The sequence below is a fragment of the Capra hircus genome, chromosome 19 (assembly GCF_001704415.2).
Source record: "Capra hircus breed San Clemente chromosome 19, ASM170441v1, whole genome shotgun sequence".
Lineage (NCBI taxonomy): Eukaryota > Metazoa > Chordata > Mammalia > Artiodactyla > Bovidae > Capra > Capra hircus.
Genome location: NC_030826.1, coordinates 54,554,214 through 54,573,276, shown reverse-complemented (window position 1 = coordinate 54,573,276; position 19,063 = coordinate 54,554,214). Strand labels below are relative to the sequence as shown.

Genomic DNA, 19,063 nt, shown 5'->3' with positions numbered 1-19,063 from the left:
TGCCCCCGAGGGAAAGAAAGGCGACAGAGCCCAGATGAATGGCAGAGGCAGGTTTAATGGTGCCACCTTGTCTGTTTTGTACATTGTAATGAGCCAAACCGAAAAAAATGCAAGTAAAAAAAAAAAAAGTTTAATCACACAGCACTTTATACAGATATCTTAAGCAATAGGCATTCACATCTCCACGTGAACAACGCACCGGGAAGCACAGCCCCGCCAGTCACTCTGGGTGATCCTCAAATAAGACCCCGACTCTGGGCTCCGATCGCCGCAGCCCCAGTCTGGCCCCCGGCCTTCCCCGCGCTGCCGCCGGCCGCGTGCTCGCGGCGGCCCAGGTGTGGAGCCAGCGTAAGGCGGACAAGACACGTCATGCTTTGGCTTCTTATTTTGTCTCTTTTTTTTTCCTAGTAAGAGTTAATATTTTTTTATTCTTTCAACCTTAAATATTACATTACATACACCAAAAATTACATAGCTGCAATGTGCTCAACGGCATCCCCTTCACCTGGAGCTTCACATTATCAAACGCTTAGAAAACTTGTAAACCTCTGGGCCCAGCTCTGCGAGGGAGAACCCTGCTGGCCGCCACTCTGCCACGTCGAGCCTGCGGTTTGTAAGCGCAGGGCTGACAGGCTGTGTTCTTGTCCGGGGCGGGGAGAGGGCTGGCCCGCTCTGAGCTCCGTGAGCTGCGTGCCACCCCTGCCGGCGTGAGCACTGGACACAGGAGGGGAGAGGGCCCGATTCCACGGGAGAGGCCCTCATCTGTGCTGCTGCCCCCGCCTCCGGGGACCTCAAAGCCAGAGCTGTGGTCCCCCTCGCCCTGAGGGGCAGGAAGGGCAAGGCACCTAGAGCCGTGTCTTCCCAGCAGCAGCTCCCTGTCCTCACCCCGTGGCAGCATGCGAGGGCCATCACCTCCCGGGCGTCTCACTGCACCTGGCCTGGTGCCCACCTCTCGCAGAGAGCAAGTTCAACAGGCCAGGGCCCAGCCATGGGTCAGCGGCATCGGCATCGCTCTGGGGGAGGGTGGTGGAGCTGGGGGGCAAGGGAAGACCTGGCAGGCGGTGGCGACGGGTGGGCCCGGGACACCAGGAAGCGTCATTGGGACTTAAGAGTCGACCGGGGCGACCGCCGTGGCAACCCACACTTCATGCAAGGCACGTCCACGCAGCCCGTGTTCTCCTGTGTCAGACCCCAGGGAGAGCCCACCCCTGCCCTGAGGGTGAGAAGGCGCGGGAGGAAGTGCAGGGGCACCCTGCCTGGGACTACAGGGGAAAATCAGCCGCGCGGTTCCGATTTCCTTTGCCACAGGGCACCCGCCTGTTGGAAGATTGCTTCGGAATACAAATGGCAGCATCTCAAGAAACTTCCTGCACGTCAGCAGCAAACTCACCTTGGGAAGGAGGGGGCGAAGGGCGGGGGGCGGGGGGCCTGCACTGGGGACAGAAGAGGAGAGGGAAGGGGGGCGGCCTCTCCCTGCGGCCACGTGCCTTCCTCCGGGGCTGCTGGCTACTTGTCCCCCGCGCTCTCGGGCATGCCCGCCTCCGTCAGGGCGGCCCGGAACTGCATCAGGACTCCCCGGATGCTCTTGACGAAGCCCTTGGAGAGCGGGAAGAGGGGGAAGCCGAGGTCAGGGTAGCCGCTCTTCTCGGGCAGGAAGCTCCGGTAGCTCTTTCTCCTCTTCTTTGGCTTGACGCTGGGCGGCACCGAGGCGTCGGGCGGGGCCTCTGAGGCCTGCTCCGTGCGGTCTCTGGGGGCTGAGGCCGGGCCCTCCGAGTCTGAGCCCTGGGAGGCCTCCCCAGGGGCCAGTCCCCCGTCCTCAGGTTCCTCTCGGCCGAAGTCTGAGAGCTCGGCCACGGCCGGTGGCTCCGGCGAGCTGCTGTCCTTGGGGAGCCCATTGGGCAGCGCCTGGGCCCTCTCCAACAGGGCGTGGGTTTCCAGCCAGGACTCGATGCGGTTCACCAGCCGCCAGCCGCCGGTGCTGAAGTGCTGCCGGATCTCCTGCTCGAAGACCTCAGGCGGCCGCCGGACCAGCTGGGTCATGGACTGCACCACGCGGATGAGGGCCATCTCGTTGTAGCAGCGGCTGTTTTCATAGCCCTCTTGTAGGCCTCGGTCGCTGTCGAAGCCCGCCTCGTTGTAGTAAGGTTCGTTCACCAGGATTAGACCTGCGGGAGAGAAGGGGAAGTCCCTCAGGGCCGGCCCGACCTCCACCCTCAGATGGGAGGTCAAGGGGAGCCACGGCCAGAGTGACGGTGCCCTCCAGCCGCGCCCCGCCCACCGTACCTTGGATGGAGATGAGCACCTGGAGAAGGCTGGATTTGCTCGTCCACCTCTCTGTCCCCTGCAGCACACACACACGCACACGTGGTGCAAACTGATCAGCTGTGTCCCAGACACCTGCCGGGACTGGCCCGCCCCCACCCTCACCGCCAGCCAGCACCGACCCACCTTTCCAATCCAGGTGCCCAGGAGGCTGACGCACACCTTCCCGTTGTCGTACAGGTTGGGGTTCAGGCGGCCACTGCACTGGGAGAGGTAGCAGAAGTGGGGGGGCACGGCCGGGTAGATGTTGGGGAGCTGGATGTCGAACAGGTACAGGCCGTCCTCGTAGGGGGTGCGAGTGGGGCCCTTGATCAAGGCCGAGAAGAGGTCCTAGAGGAGGGTACAGGGAGAGAGCAGGGAGGCTGACGCAGGTAGCGGGCACCCACACGTGGAGCCCGCTTCCAGTCTCTTCCAGGGCGCAGTGTGGCTGCGGTGGGAGCGGAAGCGGCCTCGGGATCCAGACACCCGCAGACAGCAACAGAGAAGCTGAATGCAGACACCTCTGTACAGACCCACTTGGCACCTCTTTAACTCCTGGCATGAAAGAAATTTTCCAAATTGGTTTTTATCTTACCAGGTTTTTTTTTTTTTAAATAAACTACTACTTGTAAGTTGCATTCCTCAAAACACCACTGTGACCTCCCCCCTGCTCCCCCCCTACCCCATGAAGGCAGCAACAGTGATGGCCAATAAGAGAAAAAATCATTCCAGGATGGCAAGACTGCACTGGCTTCGAGGGAACTGGAGGGGTGAGAGGATCTGGACTCAAGGAAAATGCTCTGTCAGTCATTAAGGAGACTCCGCACACACATTAGAGACCCAGGCTGAGGGCTGGGGCAGGGGCACCATCGCCAGGGCAACGTGTTGGGTGAGCCGCCAGCTGGGCGACTGCCGGGGCTGAGTGGACCAGCGGGCGTGCCAGCAGGCCCCTTCCCACAGCATCCCTCTTTGTGGTCCCTTTCCCATGGCCCCTTTCTCCAGGGCTGGGCCAGAGGTGAGCCTCCTAAAGTCACTGCTCCTGGGAGCGGGGCAAGGACTGGTCAAAGGATAATACAGCTTATCCTGTAACATTCTAATTTTTCAAAAAAACAAAAAAGTCAAGTAATGTATTACATAATTTTAAACTAAGCTTTAAAAGGATGGCCGTCTGGTCTAGAGACAGCTGTGGGAGTCTTGTCAGAGCTTCTCCCGCCCTGTGAGGAGGGGCTGCAGGCAGGCAGCCCCACGGGTGGCCCCCAGGCCTGCAGGCCCAGGGCCCGAGGCTGCAGCCTCCTGAGCGCCCACCTGGATGCCTGTGCCCGCCCACGCCCGCCTACTTGCCATTCTATCCTCGAACGTCTTGACCATGATGCCATCAGGCAGCGAGGTGGCCAGCAGCGCCATCTCCTTCCGCACTGTGCTGAAGAACTTCTTGGCTTCTGGAGGCTGGAACTCAATTTTCTTAAAAGAGTGATTCGCTAGAGGGGAAAAGAGGATGGTCAGTCCCTCAGGCGAGGTCTGGGAATGCCAGCTGGAGGGACAGCAGCAGCTGAACGTGCTCCCCAGACAGGTGGACAGAGTCCCCCTGCCCCGCCGCCCTCTCCTGGCACGGGGACTGGGGACCTCTCCAGGGACACGGTGCCCCGGCCCTGGAATGAGGCCAGGCGAACTCACAGGGTGCGAACTCCAGCACCGAGAAGACCTCGCCCTTGGCGCTGGTGAAGGTGACTCCAGGCTTGCCGCCGCACTGCTGGCAGAGCACCGGCGTCTCGCTGGGCCACTCAGCCTTCACCGGCGACTGCCCCTCGGGCTTGTCCTCCTTGCGCTCCGTCTCCGGCGCCGCCTCCATCTTCTCCTCCTCGGCGATGGCCACGTTGTCCAGGGTCTTCTTGAGGTTCTCCTGCAGCTTCTTGATGTCATCCAAGAACTTCTTCTCCCGCGTGGGCTTCTCAGGCTCCGCCGTGGGGGAGGTGGGCGAGCCTGTCAGCAGCTGCTCCACCGTCATGTTCTTGAGGCTCTCCAGGATCTTGATGGCTTCCTTCAGCTCCCGGAAGCTCTTCGGGGGCCCATCCTTGCCCGCCTTCTCCATCAGCCCAGCCACGGGGGCGGCCATGGCCACAGCCCCCTGGATGGCGGCCGTGGCAGCCTCCTCACTGATCACCACACCCTTGTCCTCCTCGGGGGCTGCCGGCTGCTCGGCGGTGGGCATGGGGGGCTCCTCTATCTTGGGGTGCTCATCCTCTACCAGCCCGTTGTCCGTCTCCCAGCTGTCACTGTCGTCTTCCCACTCGTCCGAGGACGCGCCACTGGTGCTGCCTTCCACCGAGTCGTAGTCCGACTCCTCAATCTCAGACTCGATGTTGTACAGGTGCTGAGGGGAGACGGGATGTGGGCTGGGCAGAGGCCCTCTGCCAGGGACCCCGAGCCTTAGAGCTGACACCGACTGGGGGCCCTGAGGCCTCAGCGGCCTTGCCACCCTTCCTCCCTTTCCTGCTCTGGCCTCACAGTTGGGCCTCTGCGCTAGGTGGTCCCTAGGCCTCTGGGAGGCACCCCAGCCCAGCCCATGGGTCCAGGGCCCAGCAAATGCCAGTTCTAGCTGCCTCGTCACTGAGTGCACTTGGTCCGCTGGACCGTGGCAGACTCTGTGACTCGTGTTCCCGTTCTTGGAATGGCCTCCTGGACAAAGGGGGAGCCACCCCCTCATCCATCCTGTACTGGCGCTGGGAAAGGGAAGCTGGGGTGTGAGCATCAGATCAAACGAGGGGGCACAGAAATGGAGCTGCGAAAGCCCTGTCCATTCCCTCCCCCCGATCTGTGATAGTTTCCTAGAAGTGTTGGGGGAAGGCCCTGTAAGATACAGGGCACAACCTGCGCATTCCCAGCGCAGTGAGACAGGGATCCAGGTAGATCTGTGAGAACCTAGACATGCCTGGAAACCAGGAGCCTGCCGGGTGGGGCGGGACGGTCGGGCCCGCTGCGGGCAGCCTCTCCGCCCTCCCGACTCTCATCCAGGGCTCTGGGTGTAACACTGCCCTTCCTTTCCCCAAGACCCTGCTCCCGAAAAGCAGATTCCTTTGCCAGGAAGGCCTTGAACTCTCTGCCTGGCTGTCACAGTCTGGAGCTGAGCCATGGGCTCGCGGGGATCTCACCTGGGGCAGGATGATGGTCTTTGAGTTGTCAGCCCACACCACCTCCACTTTGCTGCTGACATCCACGCGGGCTACCTGGCCCACCGACGGCTGCAGGGCAAACAGGACAGGGTCAGGGGCAGCTCTCCAAGGGTGAGGGCAGAGGCAGGGCCGTGAGAATGGAAGCGATGTGGGCGCCGCCCAGAGGCCACCGTGAGTACTGAGAGCACGGCCCTCCGGCTGAAACACCGCCAATGCTCGCTGTCCACTGAGCCTGGTCTCTCTGGATGCTCCCCGGATGAGGCTCCAGCCTTGGGACTCTGGTACCCCTTTTTCCCCTGCCCAGAATCTGCCTGACCTCACTGCACTCACTGCATGTCCCTACTTGTTCCCCGGGGCCGAGCTCAGGGTCACCTCCCCAGGCCTCTCCTGTGCTCCTACGGCACCTGCCACAACGCTCACAGCACTAAGGACAGGACTGGGCGCCCCCAAGAAACCACCCGTGGAGCTCGGGGAGCAGCTGTGCAGACCGGCAGGCGGGCCCTACAGGGGGCGGGGCGGGGCAGGGCACCTCCCTCGCGGGGTGGACGCGCAGGCCCCCTGGCGGCAACGACAGGTACTGCAGCGGCTGCGCAGGACGCCCTACCTCGTCCTCCTTGTGCGGGGCTCCGTCCTCAGTGTTCCCGATTCGGATGACGATGTCGGTCGTGCGGAACCGGAAGTCAGGGTGATCGGCGATGTCGTAGACGCTCACGTCTTCCTCCTCTCCGATCAGCTAGGGCGGGATGGGCGGTCGTGAGCCCGGGGGCTCTACGCCCAGCTCAACAGAGCCCACCCTGAAGGAGACACGGGGGCGGCCCCTGCTCACCTCCACGTCATCCCCGCTCGGCCGCAGCTTGAACCACTTCACCATGCACGTGCGGCCCACGTGGTCCCCAGACTGCACCACGCCGTAGACAGCGGGGTCCGGACAACTCTGGACTGTGGACCCAGTGCAGGCGAGGGGTGAGCTAAGGCACCCCGGTGGGGGCACCGGCCGCCACCCCAACCGGCTGCACATCAAGCACAGGGGCCCAGGACCCACTGCTTCCCTGGCTTGGTCAGAGAAAGCCAGAAAGGCTGCGCTGTCCTCAAAAGCTGGAGCCACCTCCCAGGGGAGGCCTGATGCCAGACCTCATGACCCTGCCTCCTGAGCCCCGCCTGGCAGTACCTCGCTTGTCCACCACGAAGTCCCCCGGGCAGAACTCGTTGTTGTCCAGGTGATGCACAGGGAAGAGGTCGTTGGAGCGGATGTTGCACTCCACAGAGCCGTCCTGCCACATCACGTCCGCCGAGGTCATTGTGGTCACCACCTCCACAGCCACCCTGCAGGCGGGCCCGTGAGCAAAGGCCAGGGACTCTCCCTCCCCCTCTGTGGGCTTGGCAACTTGGAACTCAGCTTCAGGCAGGAGGAAGGAAACAGCGCTGCTCCCCTGCAGTCTCCATGCCCAGCATCTCCTTCCGGAGAATCCCTCAACCCTGGTCTCACCCTCTCCTGTTCTCAGATCCTTCCATCCCACCTGGCCGACCCCAGGCACCCCTGAGCCCGCGTGGGGCTTCAGACCACGTGTGCACCCGTAAGCCCGCCTGCGTGCGGGTTCCAGGGAACGGTCTCAGGCTGGACACCCAGCCGGGAAAGAGGGTGCCCCCGAGTCTACCTGTCCCCCGGCTTGAAGTCGCGCGTGATTTTATTCTTCTTCCTCTTGTGTTTCCTCTTCAAATTCTTGATTGACAAGGGGATGCTCTTCTTGCGACTTGCGCCGCTGCCGCTCTGGGAGGAGGTGGTGGAGCTGGCTGAGGAGGTCACCGAGCTGGTGTCGTCCGTGTCGTCGGCAGCCTCGTCGTCAGCGTCCTGCTCGGCTGAGTGCAGCCTGTCGTCCCCGCCCTCCTTCAGCAGGAAGGGGGGCAGCTGCTCGCCCGCCTCGTGGGCCTCCTCTGGGCCCTCGTCCTGCATCTCCACTGGGCTGGAGGACCCATCGGGTGTCTCCTCGGGGCTGGCGGAGCCCGTTTCACTCTTGGCTTTGGCCACCCCCTTCTTGCCTGCGTCTTCCATGGAATGGTCCCTGGAGCACTGGATGTCCGGAGAGCAAGATGTGATCCTCACAAGCTGTTTCTTCAGGAGGCGCTTCACCTGCCGGCAGAGGGGAGGGTGGGTGCCATGGAGAGCTGACTCCAGGCAGCTCGCTCGAGGGGTGACGGCTGTATACACCTAACTGGCCTGCAAGGGTCATCAGGGCTGCCCCCCAAGGCCTAAAGCACAGACCTTCCTGCTGTGGAAATGGCTCAAGGCCAGTTCCTCAAACGCCCGCCAAGCCCCAACCCTGAGGACATACCTTCTTGGCCATAGAGCCCTCCCCCTGGGCGCAGTGTTTTTCTGGACATTCACAGGCAATCTTGGCCGGCTCTACCTTGGCTGGGAAGACATACAGACAGCGCTCCCCAAGCTGCCGCTGAGCATGGTCAAAGCATCCGAGACGCTTCACCCTGGGAGGCGAGCAGGAGAGGGGAGAGGCGGGCGCTGGGCAAGGGGGTCCTTGGCAGCCCCCCCGGCATCTGTGCCTGTGGCCCAGAGACTTGCTTGGGGACCAGCTCTGGGGGTGCTGGAGCAGGGGGCGTGCTGGGGCCGCTCACCTGCCTAGGTTTTCCTGGGTGATGACAGAGGGTGGGGGGCTGACGCTGTCCGTGCCCCCTGGACAGAAGCTCTTGGTAATCCAGGTGACCTTCAGCTCTACAACCTGCACCTGGGAAGGGGGGTGGGACAGGGCCCCAGTCAGCAGACCCTACTGCCTCTCGCTTTCCGCAGCTGTCCTCCAGAGCGGGAAGCAGGTCTTCATCGTAGTTCAGACCCTCCCAGAGGTCACGGAGGCCTCCTCCCCTCCAGATGGGCCCAGCGTACCTGCCACTGGCCACCTCCCTCCTTCGCTCAGCCCGGGCTCCCCCTGTCCTCACAGCAGCCCCCTTCCAGGCGAGGGAGGTTGGGAGGGAGTGCCAGGGCCTCACTCCCCACCACGCCTTCTCCTTACCTCTTCGACCACCACGCGGAACTTGCTCTTGGTGCTGAGCACCGGCTTGACGCCTGACAGCCATTGGACACTGGAGAAGATCTTGGCAGGCCCAATGAGCACCTGGCCCGGGTAGAAGCCGTAGGAATCGTCGAAGAAGAGACCCTGCGGGATTGGGGGCCAGAGGGGGGCCCGTGAGCGCTGCCTCTTCGGGGGTTGGGGAGCAGTGTTCACACCTGGATCTCCTACTGGGCACCTGCCGTCCACCCCAGGCCTCCATGCTCCACACCCCCAAGACTGCAGAGTAGTACTTCTCAGACCTCAGATGCACACAAACCACCAGGGGTTTTACTCACTAAAAGGCATGGCTGACCCATTCTGCTTATAACAAGCTCTCGGGCCACAACAATGCCGCCGGTCTGGGGGGACAAAGCTCTAAGGCTGCGGGTCCCCAAACCTGCTTGATCACACACACTCTCCTAGTGTTATTTACAAACTATCATTTACCACTGCTCTAAAATATCACATCACAGTAAAATACTGCATACACTCCAAGAAAAAGGAAGATTTTAAAAGGATGAGATAAAAAGTTTACAAAATGCAAAGAAAGTTCTACTGCTTCCTGCAAACACCCAAGCTTTCACCTTCTGCCACACAGCCCCTCCTTCCAGGAAAGCACTGGCCGAGACCGCTGGTCGCCCCAGGAAAGCCCCCCACACTCTGCCGAGAAGCCCAAGCTCCCTCCTGCGGAGCCCAGGGCTGAGGAACAGGAGACGTGCCCCCCACCCCCGCCTCCCAGGCTCCTGGAGTGGAGCCAACGTACAGAGTCGCTGACGTGTGGGCAGACATCATAGAGCTTGGCACCGTCCTCCGTGTTCATGGAGCACCTGCAATAGGGGGCGGGGGCTTGGTGGGCACCTGACCCAGTGCCTGAGTCTCAGGGGAGGCGAGGCAGCCAGGACCCCAGAAGGGGTTGGTCAGTGCCTACAGGACTTGTCCAGAGGCGTCAGTGCCTCCGCAGGCCTTAAAATGGGTAATTCACCCTCCGCCCACACCTCAGTCCCTGCACTGGAACAAGGAACTCAAACAAACAGGACTCAGCCAGCAGATCTCAGCGCTCATTCCCTTAAAGTGCCTAAAGGAGAGCATTAGCCCCTCTTGGGGGTCCTATGTGACGATGAGGGTCTCCCCAAGCCAGGGTAGAGCGAAGACCAGGAACTGAGCCAGAGAATCCAGCCAGGCTAACAAGGAGACCAGCCCGCGGTCGGGCCCTGAGACGCGAGGCCCGCAGCCCCTGGCACGGCCCTCGGGGGACCCAGGACGCACCCCGGCCCCTTCCCCAGCGGCCCCGCCCTGCGAGGGCTCCTGCGCGGTGGGGAGACCGCACCTGGCGCCGTTGGACAGTTTCAGGATGATCTGGTTCTTCAGGTCGTAGACCTTGCCCAGCCAGCAGTCGTAGGCGATGTAGTCTCCGTACATGAAGGGCTGCAGACAGGGAGACAGGCGGTGAGAGACGACAGAGGACTCTGGTGTCCGGAACCCCCGTTCCTCTTGGCCCCACAGACAGGGCAGGAAGGCTCCATGTGGGTCGGACCTAGTAACTGTGCAGCAAGCTTGCCCCAAGAGTCCCCAGCTGCTCGCCCCCACAGAGGCAGAGGCTGGGCAGCCTTCCGAGGACACAGGACACGTGAGTGGGAGTGGGCTGGGGTGGGTGCTTACACAGTAAAATGATTTAAATAAACAGATAACTGTACGGAGGATATCAAGAGCCAAGTCTCTCCCTGCTGGGGACAGCAGTCACTAACACAGGCAAGGGCAGACAGAGGAGCTGGACTGGGGTCAGAGGCATCAAGAGGAGCTCACACCTCTCAATACGTACACAGGATGGGCACAGGCATATTTAGACATGTGCGTATCCACCTACGTACACACACGTGGATTCCCTAGTGCTGCCCTGAATGGGGCCCAGGAGCAATTAGCACACCCAGCTTGCACCCAGACCGTGGCTTTTGAAAGAAACTAGGGCTTGCTGAAGAAACAGCTGATTCTAGGCTGGATCAGAAATAATACGATAGGGAAAGTAAGAAAGTGTTACTTTAAAAAATGGTGGAGACATGTCAAAAGAGCACAGATGCCAGCTTGAAGGGGTTCCCACCGGGGCCAAATCTGGGTGGGATCACTGAAGCAACAAAATGAGTAATGGATTACAACCAATAACTAAAACAGGAGTCTCTGCATCTGACGTAAAAAATGAAGAAATAAATGGGACAGAAAGTACAGCTCTTCCATGTGGTAGAATGCCAAACTCATAACAAAGCAGGCAGTGATGGTGTCATGAAATCGCCATTTAGCAGCCATCAGACTGCCGGCTGGGTCAGGTGGGAATTGTTAATGGAGGCTAAGGCTGGTGGATGGGGGCTGAGAAGCCCCAGTTTCTTGACACAATCCCGGAATATCTCCCCACAAAACCAATATGATCACTGGCAAAGGGGTGAATTCTGACTTTGTTGGAAGGCAGCTCAGCAGAGCTCAACACGACTGGGGAGCAAAGAGAACATCTCCACACTGCGGCTGAGGCACGTTCCGGGGCCAGGGAAGAGCTGAGTAGTACTTCTGGGGCAGTTCTGCCAAAAGCGTGGGGCCCGAGGCTGTCATGGGCACTGCCGGATGGCCCCATGCTCAGGGTCACCAGGGACAGGGAGACAAAGCAGGACCGGGAACCGCTCCAGCCTGGGGGAGATCAAAGAGCTGACGACTGAGTGTGTGCTCCTGATGGAGTCCAGGTCAGAAGGGGAAAACGGAGATTGTTGGGACAACTGAGTGGGGTCTGCGGATGGACAGTAACAGGTCAAGGTCTTAATGTGGGGGTTTGAATGATTGTTAAATAGGAGAGTGTTTCTGTTTTCGGAAAATACACACTCAGGGGGCAGACGGCATCATAACTGTAGCTTGCTTTCAGATGTTTCAGAAAAGCAGGGACTTCCCTGGCCGTGCAGTTGTTAACATGTGGCCCATGCAAGGGGGCACGGGATTGATCCCTGGTCAGGGAACTAAGATCCCACATGCTGCATGGTGGGGCCAAAGAAAAAAAAAGGTTAAAAACAAAGTTTCAGAAAAGAGGAGACAAGAGAGAGTGGGGGAGAGAGGGGTGGGCAAGAGGGAGAACAGGCAGGAGCAGGTGCTGACGCGCACCAGGTGTGCCGCTGCGGGAGACACGGCACCTACGACCTTCAGCAAGTTTCGAATCATAAACGCATAAATAAATAAACTACTGGAAAAAAATCTGTTTCAAAAACGATGACAAAAAGTCTTAGAAGAGAAAGGAAACCAGCCTTGTCTGCTGGAGACATAAAGCGCCACCTGACCTCAAGTCCAGGTGGCAAGAAGCGCCACCAGGCTGCAAGGAGAGGCTGAGTGCTGGGCTTGGCCACTAGAGCCCCACTGGGGGAGGCGGGGGGCTCACCCAGATGTGCTGCAGGTCCTTGCTGTTGACGGGGTAGACGATGCAGTTGGTGCCGATGAGCTTGACAGCGCAGTCGATGTTCACGTCGATCACGGTGCCGCACTGGCTGTCCTGCAGGTGGGAAGGCATCCAGGCCCAGGGAAGGCACCCTGGGGGCCCACCCAGACCCGCCCCGACCTGCCCCAGGCCACGCCCACCGGGTGGGATGGGGACTCACAGTGGAGCGCATGTGCCGGACCACATCGCGGGGCACCACGGAGCGGTCCTCGAGCTTCAGCTGGAACAGAGGGCAGAGAGTGAGAGCTCGGCCTCCAGTCACATGGGGCATGGTCACCTCCCAGCTGCAGTCAAGCACAAAAACCCCAAGTTCCCCCAGGCTTTCCCAAATCCCACGTGCCCCTCCCGGGCACCCGGATCAGGGGACAGGACCGCACTCTGATCAGGGACAGACCAGGGGCAGCCTCCCCGGTCCAAGGCGAAAGTCGGGCTCACCGGAGGGAACTGATCACACTGGAAAGGGTGGCTAAGCGACAGACCACGGACAGCCTCACTTAAACGAGAGCAAAACATTCTGCTATGAGCGGAGTCCTACCTCCGCCTCTGCCTGCCCTGCGCCCCTGCCGCTGAGTGCTGGGGAGGGTGGGCTGGAGGAGGAGCATGATGTAGGGCCAGAGGGCACCCCGAGGCGGCTATCAGCCGCACCACCTTTTAATCTGGGCTATCCTGCACAGCCAGCCGGAGCCTGCTCCTTATCGACAGCCCGGCGGAGCACTGCAGGCTGCTGAGTAACTCAGGACACCAGCTTCTGGAGCCTGGCCGGCTGCACAGCAAGCGCTGACCCCTTCCCTCCACGACTGTCCCCCCACCCGCCCCTGGGCACAGGATCCCCACAACAGCCCAAAGCTTCTCTACTGAGCCAGCCCACCTCCTGCACTGGGGCCCCAAGCCTGGGGCAGCTCCTCTGGGGTTCTTCACTGCATCCTGGGAATGAAGGAGCTCTGGGACTGCCCACCTTCCTAGCTCAGAACCTCCAAGACCCCAAACGAGGAGGGGGGAAGAGCTGTTCCCACAGACACCCAGATGAAGACCCTCAGGGTTACTCTCGCCACTGCAGAACCTGGGGCCTGGAAAGGTGACCTCCATGAGGTGGCCTGAGGTACTGAGAAGGGAGACACACTCAAGGTCACCGAAACCCTGGCATCTGTGCAATGTAACTTATGAAACAAGGAAAGCGGAAGCAACGGGCCTGCTACCAACAGGTGACAGAGATGCTCCCACAGGGAGGGAGCCCCGGGTTAGGCACAGCGGACCTTCACCCGAGAGACGGCACTGCAACCCCCGGGGGCTCAGAAGATTCACAAGGTGGTGAAAGCACAGAGAGCCACCGGGGGCCTGGCTCACAGTAAGCGCTCAGCCAACGCCCACTATGATGCCTCCACCCGCCTCCGCTGCCCCCAGGTGCAGGCTGATGACCCCAAGTTCAGGCTCCGAGACCCCAGGAGGGGTCTCCTGGGAGACACCAGGAGGCTTCGAGGGGCCATGTGGAACTCTGCCGAGAAGGTACTGGAATGATGGTGCCGTTTTGCTAACTCAACCAACCTCCCGTCCTCTAACCCTCTGGGTCCAAACGCCCGGGGAGGACACGGTATTTTCAGTGTGCTGTCCTGCTCTATCTCAAACCTTGGCTCTCATTTTAGACTTCAAAAAACCACAACTACAGGTCTTTCCAAGTTGCCATGGAAACCAGGAGTTGCAGTGAGGGGAAGCCCTCTTGGAGAGGGGCTGTGCTGCGAGGGGTGGGAGGTGACCCTGCGTCTGGCCGTGAAGCACAGCAGCCCCCCCTCACGTCGGGGTCGGTCCCTGACAGCATCCTGAGGAAAGGATGGGAGCGGCCCGGGGCGAACCCTGAGTCACTGCAGTCCTGGCAGGGACGTGGCCCAGCCCTGCTGCCCCTGTGGGCGGAGGGGTCGCTGAGGCTGCTGCTCGGAGGCCCAAGCAAGAATGCCATAGCTTATGAAAGCTGGCATCACAGCCAGGCCAGGGGCGGGCTTTCTCCTTCCTCCCCTTGCAGAAGTGCTGCCAGGACGCGGGGCAGGCAGGTCACACAGTTCCCGGGGGGTGAGGGGGAGGGCTGGGGAGCCAACGTGTCCCCGGGTGGGGCTCTCCCGACCTGCACTCGGCCTCCTGCCAGAGCCTGATCCCCTCCCACCATGAAGCTGGGTCTCCAGACTCTTCTAACCCTGCAGGACAAGGACAATGACACAGCGCGTGCCAAGTGGGAATGGCAGGGATGGCAGGGAGGAGCGCGGGGCGCCGGAGCCACGATTCTGTCCATGCGCCCCCCCCCGGGAACCCCAGAAGAGCACAAGACGCCCAGGAGGGCAGGGTGACTTGCCAGGCCCTCCTCTCCGCTCCACAGTGTTGCCTCCCGGGCGCCCGCATGCCCCCACACCAGGCACGGCTCTCTGCACGTCTGCCGGGTGCCCCCCACGGACCGGGCCTTCCCCTCGTCCTCCTCGCCTCTCCCTGCCCCGGGCACGTGCTCCCGGCATCTCACAGGCTCTAGAAGGAACCCCTGCTCTGGAGGCCTCTCCACAGCGACAGCACACCTGGTGTGTGTCACACTCCACGCGGTCTTCAAGCAGTTCACATGTTTTAACCTGAGAGATCCTCCACAACCCCGCAGAATCAGTACACCATCCTGGCCTTACAGAGGAGGAGACCGGGACAAAGAGCAGAGAAGTCACGCATGCAGGGGCACACGGCTCCACAGTGGTGTGGCCTGGACTTGAACTCGGGCAGTTCAGCTCGAGTCCATTCTCTTAACCACAGAAAAAGCTCCTCCCTTCCCAGAGCTGTAGAGACAAGAACGGAGCAGACCACGTTTCTGGCAGCTCCATGCACTCTGCAAGACAGCAATCCTTGTCCTGGTTGTAAAAGCAGTAACTGCTCTGCTCATCTCTGGAACACATGGCAGGCAGCTGTCGTGGCCTCAGCCAGTGGACGTCATGAGGGCCCCTGAACACCCACCAAGGCCAAGGCCACAGGTGGGGGAAGCCTCCTGGTCTCTCTCAGCAGAGTGCCCTCTGCTCCTTCCGCCCTCCAGAGATCCAGTACCCAGACCACAGGTGCCGGACACGGTGCTGACACCAGGGGGTGCTGTGCCTGCTCCAGGAAACGGCCAGGATCACAGGAAGACTAAGCCAGACAGTCTCATTCTTTGTTGGGTGCACTCTGATGTAGTTTTTATCATGATCAGCTCTAGAATTCTGAACGAGCTCTGAGGTGGTCAACTATGGTTTAACATTTCTGGAGGAGAGTTGTAGCTGTCAGAAGTTTCTGAACAGAAGAAAAAAAAGACACCACACCAAAATGACACATTGTCTGAGTGAAGAGGGGCTACAGGTGGTTTCTAAAATGAACACACATTACTTTGGAAAGACTGAAGGGCAGAAGGAGAAGACGGCGACAGAGGATGAGACGGCTGGACCGCACCACCGATTCAATGGACATGAACTTGGGCAAACTCCGGGAGATGGTGGGGGACAGGGAGGCCTGGCACGCTGCAGTCCATGGGGTTGCAAAGGGTGGGCCACAACTTGGCGACTGAACAACGGCAACAGCAGCTGGTTTACAATCCTGGGTTAGTTTCAAGTGTATAGCATGGAGATTTGTTTTTGTGAGATTTTTTCCTTGGTACATTTATTTTAGGTTATTATAAGATTCTGGGTATAATAATTAATTCCCTGTGCTTAGACACTTCTGGGACATGTCTGAGGGATGTGGCTGGTGGAATCCAAGAACATACGTCCTTTGCCTCCACTGCCTCCTCTGGAAACGAGTAGCAAACAACATGCCTGCCATCCTTGGAGGGGGGGTGGAATTCCTGCACCTTTGGGGGTGGGGGAGCCAGGCTTCAGGAGAACAGGCACTGCTGAGACAGGTCCTGCTCTGACTCAGCTTCCGTTCAGTGAAGCACAGGAACGAGGTGAGCACGAGTGAGCTATTTAAGTGGGTGATCAGGAAAGGCCATTCCAAGGTGATGTGTGAACAGAGGTCTGAGTGTATTAAGGGAGGGAGCTTGCCAAGCAGACAAGAGAGCTGCCCCAAAGACCCGGCGGCGTGTGCCTGGAGTGTTCAATGGCCAGCAGAGGCTGTGACGGCAACAGTGAGCAGGAGGCGAGGCCGGGTGTCTCGGGCCTCAGAGAAAGCACCGGGGAAGGACCCGAGAGTCCACCCTGAGCGAGGGGGAAGCCCCTGCAGGTCTCTGCAGCGGGGCATGCTGGGAGAATCACCAGGCAATTGGGTAGAGAAGCAGCTGCAGAGCAGGCAACGGGACCAGGCAGCCCAGAGTTCTCAACTGCGCAACTGCACCCCCAGAGGACATGTGTAATGTCTGGGGATACCTGGCTGTTGAGGCTGGGGGAAGGGGCTCCTGGTGGGTGGAGGCCAGGGATGCTGTTAAACATCCAACAAACCACAGGACAGCCCACGGCGGAGAATGATCAGCCCAAAGCATCATCGGTGCGGAGGCTGAGGAGCCCTGAGGCTGCCCCCAAGGGAGTGCGGCGGTGTGGACACCGGGGGTGGGTTAAGGGATCGCTCTCCGGCTGCTTCCTGAGGTCAGAACTAACGGGGAGCTTCAAGTCGGAAAGCAGTGTGGTGGCACAGGAGGGGGCCCCACGGGGGACCGCCGCCTGCAGGGAGGCTTCGCACGCCCACCCCGCCCCTTTCTGGGCTCCCAGGGGCTCTGGCCCTTCCCCCTGGGCCGCCCAAGGCGCACACAGCTCCCCTGCACTACAGCTCTGATGCTGGGCACTGATGGTGCCGCAGCTCAGGGTCTAGACCCTCAGTCACAACACTGCTCCCAGCTGACCTGGAAGAACCTGAATCACTGAATAAAAATGTTCTAAGGAGAGAAAAAGACAAACTAAGGCTGATCAACTGGTTGAACACACAAGGAAGCTGAAACAAGATGCTCCTTTCCAGTGGATCTGAACATCGCATCCTGTAGAACTGGGTGGTCCTATGGGCTGGCATGCTCAGTGGGGGCCAAGCACATGCTCGAGGGATAAAAGGGGCCTTTGTGCCTGGTCCCTAAGATCAGCACCCACTAACGGGGCCCCTGGCGTGAGAGGAGAAGCAGTAGGAAGTTGGACAACAGGCAGAGGAGGGCTCTGAAAGGAGCCTGAACGTCTGTGTTGAGGCTGGAAGCCACCCACCCACCACTGTCCTGTCAAACTCTGGAGGCCAAAACATGGGGGAGGAGAGACATGTGTCCTTCAGACCCACAGCAAGAGAACCACGGGGGCTTCTCCAGGGGTTAGTGATGTAGGCCGCACCAGATCTTCAACTGATAATGGGGGTAGCTTTGAACCTGGAGCTCAAGGACCAGCTGTCGGCCAGCCCCTTGCCAGCCCCACACGGCGCCCCTGGCGAGTGAGTGGAAGACGTGGAAGACGGCCTGTGTGTTGGGGGGCGGGGATGGGCCCGCTGTGACCCCGGTTTGGGCTGTAGTCAATGGACTGAGTCAGGCCCTTCCTGGGGTGGGGTAGGGTGGTGCGGGGAAGTGGCAGGTCCAGCAGACACACTTGGGCGATGAGGCTGTTTACCTAGGCCAGAACTCAAAGAACGATTCCTCAAAGAAATATGATGACGTCAGACCAGTGCTGGAAATTTCTAAAGGCCTGCTATTCCCAAGGGGTAAAAACAATCCGAGACACATGATCCCTCCTGCCCCTTGAGCCAGCACAGTGATCACTGCGGGGTGGGGGACTTCGGGTCCCCTAACCAGCTCCCCTCGCTCCCTCCCTGAGGTCACAGAGGCTGCAGTAGGTCCCAGTCCTGCTGCCCTTGGGTCCACCTGGCTGTGAGAACCCGGGCTCACTGCAGAGGCCGCCCTGTGCACTGCAGAGCAAGACGGGGGCGGGGCACACTGGCCACTGGCTGAGAAGCCCAGCTCAGTTTGGGGGGTGAGACTAGAGGAAAACTATTCAATAGGAACTTTGCTAAAACCTAGGACTGAGGTAAATGAAACTCTTTTTAATGTTCCTACAGATTCAAGGCTTGATAAGATTACAAAATGTGAAACAAGGGATGTACGCAGTCTTTTAAGGATGTAGAAGGATCTGGTGCAGAGATGGGTGGGGAAAGAAGAAGGGCAGGCCCAGGGATACTGACTCCTTCCTTCCAACACAAATGCAATCTGGAGGCCAGAGAAGCTGTGCTGGCAGACTGGAAGTTTGCCCCTCGGGGCAGAACTCTGAAAGAGCCTTGGGAACCCTAGAATGGATGCTCCCTAGAGCAGAGATTTCTCTTCTCTTTTGCCATGCAGTTACGCCTGTGCGGTCCCCATCCCTGACCCTGGCCGTCGGCAGTGAAAGTGGGAAGTCCTAACCACTGGACCACCAGGAATTCCTGAGCAACACTGTTTCCAAGCGAGGGTTCGGACCTGTTAGTGGGTTATGAAATCAATTTAGTGGGTCATGGCCAACACTGGGCTTATCACATACAGGAAGGGTGAGTACTGTCCTGAGAAAACTTTTCCAGTTGCATAAATAACATACATGAGTCCTGGGTCACGACGTAAAAGGTGTAGTCAATGGTGGGTCACTTTCAAGGTGTCTGAGAGCCCCCACCCTACCCAGCTGCCCTGAGGATCCTCTCTGGCTGGGTCCTTTCTGGCTTGGGTTTCAGCCAGTTATATCAAGCGGAGGGAGACATCTCTTCTAGTCAGAAGCTCGTCCAGAGCCAGAACCAAGCAAACGATAAAAAATCCTAGGATCCAAACGTTTACACGGAGACACTGTGGGGCTGCGGAAACTCTCAACTCTTTCTGACCTTACTTAAAATGTCAGTATGCTGGCTTTCAGAACAGTCCCACCGGGTGTGGCAGCGAACGGTACTAACTATGGGCTGGAGCCGGGCTCCTCTGCCAGCGTTCAGTTCTGAATGGATCTGGGGACCTGACTGGCCAGTGAGTCCAGCGAATGCCAGAGTAATGACTTTCTCGCAGCAGTTGACCATCATGTGACTGAAAGTCCCTAAAAATCCAGCCATCAGCAAGCTGCCCACCTGAGGATTGAAGGTTTCGATCCTAGCAAACACAAATGGCCAGAGGGCCTCACGTG

General features: G+C 59.7%; 1 protein-coding gene across 3 annotated transcripts in view; it reads right to left on the bottom strand.

Annotated features, from left to right (window-relative positions):
- Window positions 36-19,063, bottom strand: part of UBE2O (ubiquitin conjugating enzyme E2 O) — a 47,988-nt gene continuing 28,960 nt past the window's right edge. The window contains exons 2-18 of one of the 3 annotated variants that reach the window (XM_018063744.1): window positions 12,151-12,210; window positions 11,934-12,044; window positions 9,858-9,955; window positions 9,294-9,357; window positions 8,492-8,635; window positions 8,100-8,209; window positions 7,802-7,952; window positions 7,127-7,599; window positions 6,640-6,794; window positions 6,298-6,410; window positions 6,076-6,204; window positions 5,451-5,540; window positions 3,976-4,672; window positions 3,643-3,779; window positions 2,449-2,652; window positions 2,284-2,341; window positions 36-2,165 (exon numbers count right to left, since the gene is read on the bottom strand). In XM_018063744.1, the coding sequence (XP_017919233.1) occupies window positions 1,507-2,165; window positions 2,284-2,341; window positions 2,449-2,652; window positions 3,643-3,779; window positions 3,976-4,672; window positions 5,451-5,540; window positions 6,076-6,204; window positions 6,298-6,410; window positions 6,640-6,794; window positions 7,127-7,599; window positions 7,802-7,952; window positions 8,100-8,209; window positions 8,492-8,635; window positions 9,294-9,357; window positions 9,858-9,955; window positions 11,934-12,044; window positions 12,151-12,210 (3,453 nt within the window). In that variant the 3' untranslated portion in view covers window positions 36-1,506. The remainder of the gene's footprint in view (window positions 2,166-2,283; window positions 2,342-2,448; window positions 2,653-3,642; window positions 3,780-3,975; window positions 4,673-5,450; window positions 5,541-6,075; window positions 6,205-6,297; window positions 6,411-6,639; window positions 6,795-7,126; window positions 7,600-7,801; window positions 7,953-8,099; window positions 8,210-8,491; window positions 8,636-9,293; window positions 9,358-9,857; window positions 9,956-11,933; window positions 12,045-12,150; window positions 12,211-19,063) is intronic. The other 2 variants (XM_018063745.1, XM_018063746.1) reach the window with 2 other exon arrangements.